Source organism: Acomys russatus, chromosome 19 (assembly GCF_903995435.1).
Source record: "Acomys russatus chromosome 19, mAcoRus1.1, whole genome shotgun sequence".
NCBI classification, from domain to species: domain Eukaryota; kingdom Metazoa; phylum Chordata; class Mammalia; order Rodentia; family Muridae; genus Acomys; species Acomys russatus.
In genome coordinates, this window is record NC_067155.1 from 6971420 (window position 1) to 6985723 (window position 14304).

At 41.4% G+C, this 14304-nt stretch overlaps 1 protein-coding gene across 1 annotated transcript in view; it reads left to right on the forward strand.

Annotated features, from left to right (window-relative positions):
* The window catches only part of Nlrp2 (NLR family pyrin domain containing 2), a 46302-nt gene extending 34962 nt beyond the window's left edge, over nucleotides 1-11340 (forward strand). The window contains exons 9-12 of the mRNA XM_051161832.1: nucleotides 704-874; nucleotides 4052-4222; nucleotides 9235-9405; nucleotides 11169-11340. Of these exons, the coding sequence (XP_051017789.1) occupies nucleotides 704-874; nucleotides 4052-4222; nucleotides 9235-9405; nucleotides 11169-11340 (685 nt within the window). The remainder of the gene's footprint in view (nucleotides 1-703; nucleotides 875-4051; nucleotides 4223-9234; nucleotides 9406-11168) is intronic.
* Nucleotides 11341-14304: the final 2964 nt, after the last annotated feature.

The following is a 14304-nucleotide window of genomic DNA, read 5'->3' on the forward strand; positions in this document are numbered from 1 at the left end:
CCCGTTGAGTCTGCTTATTGTACATGGCACTAGAACAATCTACTGGAGCATGGGTCCCCTCTCAGAGCCACCTCCCTCAAGAAAATGTGACGACCCTTCTGCCCCAGAAGCCAACATCTGCCAATAGCTCCTGGGCTGTCCCCCTCCCTGGATTTTTGCTGGCTTGGTCTTTATAAAGATGTTATAATTGCTTGCCTCATGGGCTCATGACTATATGATGGAAATCAACAAAAACTTGAGGGCTTTACCAGATGAAGACAGCTGGAAATGTCCTCTCCTGTTTTAATAGCTGTTTGGTTGGTTGGTTGGTTTGTTTGTTCAGTTTGGGAATTTTCATTTTAGGTGGGATTTTTGATGGTTTTACACATGTACACTATGCAAACTCACATTCTCACCCCCACCTCCCAGTCTATATGTCCTTCCCCCACAAGTGTGTCACTTATACCTATTCATTTTGTGTTGTGACCCACCAAGACTTACTAGGGTCATCTGTGAGTCTCAGTTTGGAACTATGTGTTGAAGCCCTGGTGGGCTCAACAGAGGAGACACAACTAAGAGCTGTGTCTAATTTCTTTTATCTGAAAGTCTAACCATAGTCAACAGTTGAAATATAAAGGGTGGAGTGCCGTGAGCTTCACCCCTTCCTAGACTTATTGTTCATAGAGCCATTCCTGTTCAGTCCAGCTGTGTGATTCATCCACAGGTTGGAGAACTGTTGCCTTACTGAAGTCTCTTGCAAGGACCTCTCTTCTCTTTTGATGGTCAGCGAGACTCTGACACATCTCAACCTGTCCAAGAACGCTCTTGGGGATGATGGAATAAAAGATCTATGTGAAAGATTAAGCTCCCCCAAATGTAAACTACAGACCCTGGTGTAAGTCTTTTCTGACTGCAGCATTGAAGGGGTGGTGTGTGTGTGTGTGTGTGTGTGTGTGTGTGTGTGTGTGTGTACACACTGGAGTAGGATACATGTGAAAGTAATTCATGATTATTCTAACTACAACAAATATTATGCTAATGATCTTCCATGTGAGAGTGATAGACTATTAGAAATGGCATTGGCTGTGGATGCATGGCAGTGGTAATAGTTTTATATATAGCATAAGTAAAGCCATGGCTTCAGTATTCCACATTATAGAATATGAATGTGTAATGTTACTATTTTATAGGGAATTGAGAGGCAAGTCTTGTTTACAGATATGACTTCCATTTTGAATTTGTTTAAGACGGTGTCTTATGAATCCCAAGCTGGCCTTAAATTCACTGACTTGGAACTCCTGACCTTACACCTACCATGTACCTGAGTTACGAGAATGTTGCACCATGCCTGCCTTTTACTTTTTTCCTTCTGTTTTTAATTTTTGTAAAGTTTGTCCCACTGAGTACAATTAGTACCACAGACATGACTCAGGTAGTGGGATCATTCACTTGGGACATTGACTATCTGCCAGTAGATACCTCCCAAAGAGTAGTGACTCTCCCTCCCAAGAAGCCATCACCTACCAACAGCTTCTAAATAGTGGTAGGTCCTCAGGAATATTCCCCCAAATATGCAGTATTTTTGCCTGATTTGCCCTTCTGTAAGTATCCACAGCTGCTGGGACTTCATGTGTACATTAGCTATGTCATTTCCAGAAAACATTATTTCTTAGCACACTCCTCCATGCCCTCCAGATCGCACATTGTTTCAATGTTTTTTATGAGACAGAATCTCACTCCTGTAGCCCACGCTGGCTTCACATTCAAAACAATCTTCCTGCCTCAGACCCTCAAGTGCTGTGTCACCAAACCCAACTTGATGTTCTCTTCAAATCTTGTGTTCCTACCACTATGTAACATAAAGTGTGCATGGTTGACAAGCTACATATAACCCTGGGATTCATCCCGGAATCTATAGAATTCATTTTCTTTCTTACATAATTTTTAATTTAAATATAATTACAATATTTCTCTCACTTCCTTTCTTTCCTTCAAACTTTCCCTTATATCCTCCTCACAGCCTTTCAATTTTATGGCCTCTTTTTAATTGATTGTTATTTCATGCATATATATGTTTGGGCCATACAATGTTATTTGTAGATATGTTTTCAGGGATGAGCATTTGGCACTGGACAACAAATTGGTGGTCCCTGAGGGTAGACCGTGTCCCCTGCTCTCAGCTTTCCTCAGTTTCCTGTTGTTCTCTGTGTAGAGTTGAGGCCTCATGGGCTTTTCCATATCCAGTTTTGCCTGTCTATTAGGACCATCCTTATTTGGCTCATCTTAGTGAGAGTTCATTGGTGTAGCTTCTGACATTACCAGGAGACACAATCTCATAGTAAACTGCCTGATCCTCATGCTCTTTCAATCTTTCCACCTTCTCTTCAGCAATCTTCCCTGAGCCTCCGATGCAGGAGTTTTCTTGGAGATAGATCATCAGAGCTAAGCTTCAAAACTCTTCATTTTTATTGGCTGTGGTGTCCTGCAGTGGGTCTCTGATTGTTGCAAAGAGAAGTTTCATAGAAGTAGTTTCCAAAGAGTAATTGGGTTATACTGCAAAAATTTGTTTAGTATTGACAACTCTATTTTGATAACCAAGGGCTCACCACCAATATTTAAACACTGGTTCTGTTGGTCTGGGATCACCTGTACAGTTTACTCTCATTTTCTTCCCATTACTGTAATTAACCCTTTCCTCCCCAAGTTGCTTAGCGTCACAGTGTTTATTTCACATTACATCTTGTAGTCCACCATTAAGGGAAGTTAAGGCAGGACCTGGAGGCAGCATTTGATTCATACACCATGGAAGGAGTGCTGCTTAATGGCTTGCTCATTTTGCTTTCTTATACAACTCAGTACCATTTTGCCAGGAGCGGCACCACTTACAGTGCACTTACAGTGCACACCAACCATTAATCAAGAAAATGCCCTACAGAGTTGCCTACAAGCCAATCTTATGAAGACACTTTCTCAATTGAGGTTTCTTCTTCCCAGATGATTCTAGCTTCTGTTAAGTTGGCCAAAAGATAAAGCAAATAGTGCAGTTTATGTACAAGGTCCTGGAATCCATCCTCAATACCATAAAATAAATAAAGGATGGAGAAGGGGAGAAAGAAAGGAGGAGGAAGGGAAGCTATCAACTTTTCTTATCATTTTTTTTATAACTTTAAACAGCCAGGGCATGATAACTACTTGGTTATTTAAATGTGATTAAATACTTAGTGTATTATTAGAAATGGGTGGAAGGAAAGAACTCCTCAACAATACACTATGTAAGTACTCAAACACTAAATGTCCAAATCCATGAACACCCTACCCACCTAACTAGCCTTACCTTGAACTTACAGTCTCTGTTAGAAGGCACTACCATCATCCCAAGCATGGTGACACATGCTGTAAAATTACCCTTCAGAAGTCAGAGGCAGGAGAATAATGCCTAAACTACAGAGTGAGACCTGGACCCAAAAGAAAAGTCACCACATAAATCTAAGTACCCTCCAAGATAACCAAACACAACCATGAAATAATAATTGTCAGTGTTTGTTAAGCACTTACTTACAGGCACCAGGCTAGGAACCTATGTTCCATCCATAAAGTACTACAAATTTAGTTGTTTCCTTGTGGGGGAGAAGAGCTGCATTTACTTATAAGCATAAGTATTTGGTGGTTGGAAAAATGAATCCATTAAATGAAGCATCCTCTTCATTCTAGGGGTCTTTGCCTTCTTCTGGACACAGGTGGTTGGTTGTCTCAGTTGAAAGTGGCAAGCATGAGGTTTCCTCTCATACAAATTAATTTTATTTTCCTCTTTTTTTAAGGATTGCATATATATAATGTATTTTGATCATATTAACTCCCCTTCCATTTCTGTATGGAAGGGGAAGGTTTCAAAACACCCATATGGAAACCCATCCTACTTTCATTCCAATCTCACTTATTCCAATGTCTTTAAGCTTGACTGAAACTCATGGCTTTAGGTAGAAAGTTATGTTTTGGGTGCATCATCCCAGAATGGATTAAATGGTTCATTTGTTTCTTACTTTTGTCTCTATACATGTGATTTTTTCCCCAGACTGTGGTCCTGTAACATCACCAGCAAAGGCTGCGACCATATTGCAAAGATGCTCAAGAAAAAATCAAACCTGGAGCACTTGGATCTAGGGGGAAATAGCATTGGAACCACAGGTGCAAGGTTTCTGTGTGAGGCTTTGAAGAGATTTCAGAGTAAATTGAAAAGTCTGTGGTGAGTCACACTTTTTGAACTGTAATTTGTGCCTCATAGGAGCTTTCAAGTGTAGCAGATGCTTTCAGGCGCAATAAAGAGGTATTGAGACATTTGAGTACTATATCACATTTTTTTTTAGCATGTGCATCTATGATTTATACATAAAAGTCAATAGGACAACATGAGGGTGTTGGTTTCTTTCTTCCCACCATGTGAGACCTGGAGTTCGAACCCAGGTTGGCATCCTTGGCAAAAAAAAAAAAATGCCTTTACCCACTGGTCTACCTCTCCAGCACAAGTTGAATATTCTTTTAAGTCACGAGGCAAGGGGTTGGATAGATGATGATGCAGTACTTAAGAGCTCTTGTTATTCTTTCAAAGAACTTAAGTTTTGTTCCAAAGCTCACAACAGGTGGCTCCAAATTGGCTGTAAGAGCCAGCTCTAGGGGATCTGCTCCCTCCTTCTGGCCTCCTTGGGCACAGAACCATGCATGTAAAGTAAAAGAAAAAGTCAGCCGATATGATTCCTTGCTGTGTAATCATGAGACCAGGGTTAAGATTCTCAGCATCAACATAAAAAAGCTAGGAGTGATAGTACATGCTTATAGTGTCAGCACGGGGAAGGTAGGGACTAGAGGATCCCAGGGATTCAATAGGCAGACAATCTAGCCAAATCACAAACTCCAGGTTCATAGAGAAGATCCTATCTCAAAATATGAGGTGGAAAGTGATTTTTTTAAAAACACGCAGTGTCAAATCCCTGGCCTCCACACACAAGGGCATACATGTGCATTCACACATGAACATATACACATATACATTTACACACATAAACAGTGCATACAAATATCTACTCTAAAAAAATTAAGGATACGACGCATCAAACCAAGCAGAAGTGCCCACTGCTGCTCAGCTCCCAAGGTTTATAGAGAAAGGAGTTGGACATAATTCCTCCATCAGGTCAGTGGCTTTTATCTTATTCTGTCCTACAAATCCTAGACAAGCTAGGAGCATCAATCAAATGGTCTTGATGACAGCTCTAACTTGTGAGAGACTAGTGAAGGATAATACTCGGCAAAGAAGTGAGGCCCTATGATTCTCACTCAACAGAATATATACTCTGTTCACTCACATTTTCACAGGTGCCAGGATTCCTTGTCTATTTATAGTTGAGTAATATTCCAATGTGGTTATTTACCACACTTTCCTTAAGCCACCAGCTGTTATACTCAGCTTAATATCAATGGATCTTCAGTGAATGCCAGGAAAACTTAAAAAGCCAGACTCAGAGAAGTAGAGAAAGTAAGAAGTAGACTAAGAAAGTGATCTCCTAGGCCTAGGGGTGTAGAAAAGAAAATATTGTGACTAGAGAGATGGTTCAAAAGTTAAGAGCGTTGGCTGCTCTTCCGAAGGTCGTGAGTTCAATTCCAAGCCACCACATGGTGGCTTACAAGCATCCATACAGAGACCTGGTGCAAGCGTACATACAGGCCAAACATTTTTTTTACATAATAAATAAACACATCTTTTTTAAAAAAGGAAATATTCATAAAACTTGCAGTTGTCATGAAGAAAACAAGTTTGGGGCTATAGTGTGGTCATTGATGCACAAGAGACATCAAGTCATCATGTTGTACATCTTGCATATAAACTTCATCAAATATTTTAGAAACAGGGTTTACTACATAATCCAGGCTGCCCTAAATCTTGCAATCTTCTAGTCAGTTTCCTAGAGCTAGTTCTACAGTTGTGTACCACCATGCCTAGCTTATTAATTAAATAATTTTAATATAGTTTATTAATTTATTCATATTACATCTCAGTGGTTATCCCATCCCTTGTATCCTCCCATTCCTCCCTCCCTCCCATTTTCCCCTTACTCCCTTCCCCTATGACTATGGATGAGGGGGACCTCTTCCCCCTGTATATGCTCATAGTGTATCAAGTCTCTTCTTGGTAGCCTGCTATCCTTCCTCTGGGTGCCACCAGGCCTCCCCATCCAGGGGACGTGGTCAAATATGGGGGACCAGAGTTCATGTGAATGTCAGACCCCACTCTCCACTCAGCTGTGAAGAATGTCCTGTCCATTGGGTAGATCTGGGTAGGGGTTCGAAGTTTACTGCATGTATTGTCCTTGGCTGGTGCCATAGTTTGAGCAAGACCCCTAGGCCCAGATCTGCCCATCATAATGATCTACTTGTAGGTTTCTAGGACCCTCTGGGTCCTTCTATTTCCCCATTCTCCCTTGATTCTCTCACCTAGAGTTCCAATAGGAAGTCTTCTCCTCTGTCCCACTTTCCTGGTAAGTGAAGACTTTCTTGGGACATGCCCCTTGGGCTAGTGTCCAGATATAACTGAGTGTAATAGCCAGAACCTGGAAACAGCCTAAGTGTCCCTCAGTAGAAGAATGGATAAAGAAACTGGTACATTTACACTATGGAATACTACTCAGCTATTAAAAACAAGGAATTCCTGAAATTTGTGGACAAATGGATTGAACTAGAAATGATCATAATGAGTGAGTTAACCCAGAAGTAATTAAATTTTAAAAAATTATTATCTTGTGTCCATAACACATATTACTATATTTATATCTACAGTGTTCAGTTTCTATGTTTTAGTAGAAATGCTGTAGCTTTTAAAATTGTCAGTACCCAAGCAATACCACAGAATAATCAAAACAGAATCCCTGGAGTGCACTCCAGACACCAGTATTTCTTTTTACAAGAAAGAATCTTAAGCTGGAAGTGGTGTGGTGCATCCCTTCAATGCCATCACTCGGGAGGGTGAGACAGGAGAATTGAGGGTTTACTGCCAGACTTGGCTACATAATAAGACTCTGTCTCAAGAATAAAACAACCATATGATTATGGTGTAAGACAGGACATTTCAATAGATGTCTACATGACAGTCGTGAACTCACTATCCTACCGCAGCCTATCAAGTGCCGGAATCAGACCATGCCTGGCTATCATCAGTACTATTGCACTCAGGAATCACTATTTTTAATTTATCTTTTATAGTATATGTTAGTTATGAGTTATGATGGCAGTCACTGTGAATTGTCCATATTTGTGTATAACGTATTTTGATCATATTTACATCCATTACCCTCCCTTGTCACTCTCCCTGTGATTCATTTCTAACCAGTTTCTGTTACAGAGGAGAGAGGAGAGAGGAGAGGAGGAAGAGGAGAGAGAGAGAGGAGAGGAGAGAGAGGACGAGAGAGAGAGAGAGAGAGAGAGAGAGAGAGAGAGAGAGACCCAGGGATTTTAACCAGGGTTGGCCATAGATAAGAACTTTCATGTGTGAGCACCTTACTTGTGGCTACATCGCTGAAGGAAATGTATCTCACTTTCTCAGAAACCAAGAAATGCCTATAAATCCCTAGGAGGTAAGAGAGGCATCAGTACATCTAAGGCTCCATCATGGTTGCAGTCTATGCTAGTAAGAACACGGAAGGAGCATCCTCAGAATTACAGGGAGGGAACCAGGCTTTGGTGATTTTGGTGCATATCTGCTGGCAGGAGAGTAGTGGTATCAGTGGGAACTGCTCTCTGGGTGACAGGAATGTAGTTTAATGTTTAGTGCTCACCTAGCATAGACGTGGTCCTGGATTCCACCTAATACCCTGTTAGTACACCAATAAAAAAAGACTGCCTTACTTACTTACTGTGTGACACTGTTCCTGGGAAGATAGGAATAAACATCCACTCAGTGCAAGATTAGGAACTGATGACAGACCAAAATAAGGTTGCCACCAAAGTCCAACTTGGTGAACCAGTGGATTTATTGGGGTTACTGATATATATATGAGTGAGGGGTTATTTACAGAAGCAAAAAAAATGATTCAAAGGCAGTCACATCACCAAAGCCCAGCATGGGAAAATGGCTCAGGAAAGTCAGAACCCTGAAGCACACTGCAAACCTGTAGGTGGCACAAGGGGTTGGAGAACATGTTTTCCAAGCAGCGCAGCTGGTCTGGGGGTTATCTCGAGCAGTCCTTACTGTTTATATATGCACGGTGGTGGGGGAAGGTAGTGTGTCTGTCAGTTTCAGGAGCTTCTTAAAGCTATTGAACTTTACTTCTGATCTTAAGAAGCTTCCCCTTCAGGATAAAATTATCCACCTGCCCCTTAGAACAGTGGTTCTCAGCCTTCCTGATGCTGCAACCCTTTTTATAGTTCTTCATATTACAGTGGTCCCCGACCATAAAACTATACTCGTTGCTACATCACAGTGGTAATTTTGCTACCCTTATAAGCTGTAATGTAATATCTGCATTTTTCAGCGGTCTTAGACAATCCCTGTGAAAGGGTCATTTGGCCCCCAAAAAAGGGTTTTGCCCACAGGTTGAGAACAACTGCCTTAAGCATCCTGTGTGTTAATGAGCTTAAGACAGGATGATTTGTCTTGGAGGAAATTGCTACACAATACCAATCATGCCTAACTCCTCTGTATATCATCTCATTCATGCATCTTAGAAAGCAGGATGAGATGTATCTGCTGCAAACATGACTGTCATGATTTTAAAAAGAAACTATCATTATTACTCAAACACCTGCCAAGCCATGAGGTCAGTGTTTCCCTGAGCCTTAAATGGTGAGAGGTTGATGAAGATGACCCTTTATGGCTGAGCACTTCATCACTTATTCTCAGCATTGTGATAAGTTTATAAGTTTCTTTATTAACCTGAGTCACGGCAAAAAAAAAAAAGTGTTTCTTGCTAAACTTGAAGGTACAGATCTGTAGTTATAAACAGAAGTTTTCTAAGATAATTTTACAATGTGGCCATCTAGTGAAATACCAGCAGGTTACCTACTAGAAAACTTTCAACCATGATTACAGTACTAGAAATGCTTCCTTTGTAGCATCCTCAAATCCAATCAGAAAGTTGTTGGTAAGCCCCTTAACTGTCATGCCACTATTGTACCAGCAAGCATTGCTTGCCTAGAAGGTGAATATTGAAGTATACAGAGTCCAGTGCTAGGTAAGAATTAATGAGATACGTTTTGTGTTTTGTCTGCAAGGCTGTGTGGATGCTCCATCACTCCCATCTGCGCCTGTGACTTCGCTGAGGCTTTCACAGAAAACAGCACCCTGAAGACTCTAGACCTGGCTCAGAACAACTTGGGACCTGATGCAATACTGTCATTCTGTGGAGCATTGGGACATAACATTTGCCCCCTTCAAACACTCAGGTATAGATCTACTATCTCCTATTTCATAGTGCTTCCTACATGGAGGTTTTTTGGTGGGAGTGAGTCGCCCAGTGCTACAGAATGGTTCATTGTTGACATCGGCCACTAACAACCAGCTTCCTCCGTTGTCATTTAGTCAAGAAATACTTTTTTTTAGTTTTTCAAGACAAAGTTTCTCTGTATAGCTCTGGATGTCCTGTAACTCACTTTGTTGAACAGCCTTGCCTCAAGCTCACAGAGATCTGCCAGCCTCTGCCTCCTGAGTTGACCACATCCAGTGGTCAGAAAAAAAAACTTAACAACCTTCTTCTTGACCCTTCTTGTTGTACTGGTGGGTAAACTGAGTTACAGAGTGAATATTTGGGAGGCCAAAAAGCCACAATTCTTAGACACTTATCTATTAGGGAAAACAAATTGCAAGTCTAACATGGTGACTCTAGAAAAGTGGGAGCCTGGTGTGATGGTTCAGGCCTCTTTTCTGGATCTTGGGAACTTGAGATAGATTGCCTGTCACACATGGGCTTTCATAGTGAGTTTCAAGCTTTCTTAGACTACAGCATGAGATACTTTCTCAAATAGCACAGATCAATTTTTCCAAGTGGCTGCGAAGATAACATATTAAAGTGTCTGCTATTCAAGCATGAAAGCCCCAGAGCCTACATAAGTGCCAGACATGAAGGTATATGTTTGTACTCCCAAATATGTGGAAGAAGAGACAGGAAGGTCCCCAACACTTAATATACAGCTTGATCTAGCAAATCTATGAGTTCCAGTTTTAGTCAGAGATCCTGATTCAAAATATAATGACTGAAGGGCCCCGTGGCTATGCAGTGTCTCTGCAGTATTAAGATATCATTTCCCTATTAAATCAGTGTAGCTCAGTTGGTAGTATACTGGCTTCATGGGTGCCTTGAATTTGATCCCCATAACTGCATAAAACTGGATGATATGGTAAATTTGGAAGGTGGAAGTGGGAAGATCAGAAATCCAAGGCAATCCATAGCTACATAATGATTTTGAGGCTAATATAGACATGAGGCACAATATGATGAGACTAGAACGTTAGTGGGTAAAATTTTTGCTGTGCTCACATGACAATCTTAGTTTGAGTCACCAGTACCCACTTCAAAATCTAGGCATGTCCATACAGGTCTCCAGTACTTGGAGATGGAGTCTGGAAGATTCTTATAGGTTACTAGACAACCAGTTTAATCAAAATGGTGTGCTCCAAGGTGTCAGTGAGAGACCCTGTCTCAAAAAGTAAGATAGCAGGGAATGAACAGATGGCTCAGAAATAAAAAAGCGCTCATTGCTCTTGCAGAGGAGCCAAGTTTGTTTTCAGCACCTGTATAGTGGTTCACAACCATCTTTGAATAAAGTTCCAATGATCTAATGCCCTCTTCTCAGCTCTCACAGGAAGTGGGCACCAGGCATGCATGTAGCATACATACATACATGCAGGCAAAACACTCTATACAAAAAAAAAATTAGGGAAGGAACATTATGGTAAAGAATTTATTTGAGAAAGACATTCCCGTGACAACCTCTGCCTCAATATGCAGCCACAGGAATGTATTCCACCAACACATGCATGGGCACACATGTATATACCATATACCAAAATAAAAATTTAAATATTAATATGCAGTTCTACCTTGCAGTATAGTGCTAAAGTGACCCATGAGACATCTAAGGCACGTGGGGAAATGTTAATGAATATCCTTGAAGCAACAAACAATTTTTCTCCCCCGGTTGTGACCTAGGTTGCAATTTGATGAAACAAACCCCAGGATACAGACGCTGATCGAAAACATGAAAAGGACGCATCCACAATTGACCATTAAGAATGACGAGCTGTATTCTAAGAAAAGGATATCTTCCCTCCCTCATTTCATTTTTGAGGCCATTGATAATCATTGTCATCCAGAGAAGTAGGGGGCCTTGAAGATGTGGATGAAGGCACTCTAAGCTACCTGTTCATAGCTGGGCCACGTGTCTTTGTCCTTCATTCCACACAGGTCTGTGTATGAAACACACACAAGTCACTAGATAGTGTTGCATGTGAAATGTTTGTATCACACGTATATTGGGAAATAAAGGTGAAAGCATTCATGAAGAACTGTGTTTACTGATGGGTTCTAACTCTGTAAACCGAAGTTTCGTTGGGATCACTTCCAGAAATAGCAATGACTCAAAGGCAGCTGCATTACTGAAGCCCACCCCCAGCATGTGTAATGAATGGCTCAAGAAATCTGACAACCTGGAGCACACTGCACAGCTTGCCGGCAGTTGGGCAGGTTGGAGAGTCCCTTCCAGGCAGCTCCTCTGGTCTGAGAATGCCTCTCCGTGTGCTTACTACTGATGTATGCTTCGGGAGCAAGGGGCCTAGTATATTTGGTCAGTTTTGGAAACTTCCTGAGTCACTGAGTTGATTTCTTCCTAAGTGTAAAGGTTTGCTGTACAGGATGAAATGTTTCATGTCCCTTTAGAACATCCTGATTTTTATTATTGTTATTATTATCATCATCATCACCACCACCACCACCATCATCATCATCATCATCTTTACTGCTGCTCCACCTCCCTCCTCTCCTCCCACTTCCTTCATCTTCCATCCTACTCCTACTCATCCCTCCTCTCCTTCTCAGGAGAGGGGAGGCCCTCCCATAGATATCAACTATCTTTGGCATATCAAGTTGCAGTAGCATTAGGCTCATCTTCCTAATCTGAGTGAGATTCAAGCATATGCCCTTGGGCCTTCCTTGGCTTCTTTGGGACTGTGGATTGTAGCATGGTCATCTTCTGTGAGGCTACACAAGGTAGTTTAGTTAAGGTGAAGGGATTCAAAGTCAGACAATGGAGTCAGGGACAGCCCCTGCTCAGTCTTTAGAAGTCTCACATGAAGATAGAGCTACACAACAGTTATGAATGTGAGGAGGGCCTAGGTCCATCCCATTTATGCTTTCCAGATGGCAGTCCAGTGTCTATTAGCCCAGATGGTTACATGTTAGTTGGTCCTATAGGTTTTTCTTGTGTCTTGGGCCCCTCTGGATCTTTCAATCCTTCCTAACCGTCTTTTACAGAATTCTCCAAGTTACACTTAATGGTTGGCTGTGGGTGTCTGCATCAGTTTCCATCAGTTGCTAGGTGAAACCCCTCTGATGAGTTTTGCCAGGCTACTCTCTGCAAGTATAGCAGAATATCAATAGTGTCAGGGGTGGGCTCCCTCTCAAGGTATGGGTCTCAAGCTAGCCCAGTCATTGGTTGGCCCCTCCTTCCAATTCTGCTCCGTCTTTTAACCCTTTACATCTTGTAGACAAGTCAAATTGTGGGTCTGAGGCATTGTGGCTGTGTTAGGAACAGCCTGCATCTTAATGAGAGTCCCTACAAGATGAAAAGTATTATCTCCAAGGAAATTACTACAAAATAGAAAAGGAGAATGCAGAACAGGAAATGAATGTGGCAACTGTTTGGTTGTACCTATATTTCTATACCCCTACCAGTATATGCTAGGCTTTGTTTTCATGTTTTGTTTACAACCCTGGGCACCAAAGCCAAGGCCTTGCGCAGCTAAAAATAGAGAGTGGGGAAGCACAGAGAATGAAGGCTTGAACTGTGTATTATTGACCTAGGCATGACCATGTCCAGGACTCCAAAGCCTCACCCCACAGGATTGGATAAGGCTTACCCAGGAAAGGCTCAGAAAGGATGGCAAAGCACTCCTAAAGAGTTCAAGTACAATTGAGTGACCAGTGTGTATAAAAACTAGTAACTAACTACAGCTTCCTCCTCCTGGCTGTTTCCTGTTATGGGTCTGGGGCACTTGGATTCACCATGATCATGAATAAATTTTGATGAGAAGAGGCTTTTTATTTAGATACTGGCACCTGGACAGATTGCTGCCAGGACTGCACCTGAGAGCCCTCCCAAGACTCAGCCTTTAGTAATATCACCCCAAGACTTATAAATGCAAAAACCACGTGATTACATGTGCTCTGCCTATGTGTCAGCAAAGGCTTATTTTAACACACACACACACACACACACACACACACACACACACATATTTACAGTTGTCCTAGTCGCCTTTTGAGCAGAGTAAGCAAGCTTGATTACAAAAATAGAAATAGCAGTTAAATTTCTGACTATATTGCAATAAATTTTTACAGCTAATTTTACAGGATCAGTCAATTTTAAGAATAGTTTTCTTTTTTCTTTTTTTTTCCTGTTTTTTTTAATTAATTTATTCTTATTACATCGCAGTGGTTATCCCATCCCTTGTATCCTCCCATTCTTCCCTCCCTCCCATTTTCCCATTACTCCTCTCTCCTATGACTGTGCCTAAGGGGGACTTCCTCCCCCTTTATATGTTCATAGGTTATCAAGTATCTTCTTGGTAGCCAAGAATAGTTTTCAATGTCTAGGAAAATAAAAGTGAGCTACTAGGGTGCAGCTTGTACAACCTAAGGGCTTACATGTTAAAGATGCTCTTTTGATTTTTTTTTTCACTTCTCAAGAACAGTAATTAAAACCTTCAGTGTTAACCATAACATTACAACCTGAGACTGCTTACCTACAGAGACCACCTACCAAAACTTTGCTAACCTCTTCACTTGTGCTATACTTCATAAATATGCTGAGGTTCCGGGTTGCTAGAAGTAGTATTTCACTCCCAATGGTAGCAAACATTCACCTGATCCCAGACTTCCTGTATGTGTCTCTGTTCTTTATCCATTGTTACCTCCAGTTAGGGTTTTAAGATCCAAGCTATTTAGGTAACAGTAGCTATAGATGCTGTTTATCATTGAGTAAATACTCCAAGTAATTCTGGTGTGTGTGTGTGTGTGTGTGTGTGTGTGTGTGTGTGTGTGTGTGTGTAGGAGAGGGGGAGGGAAAGGG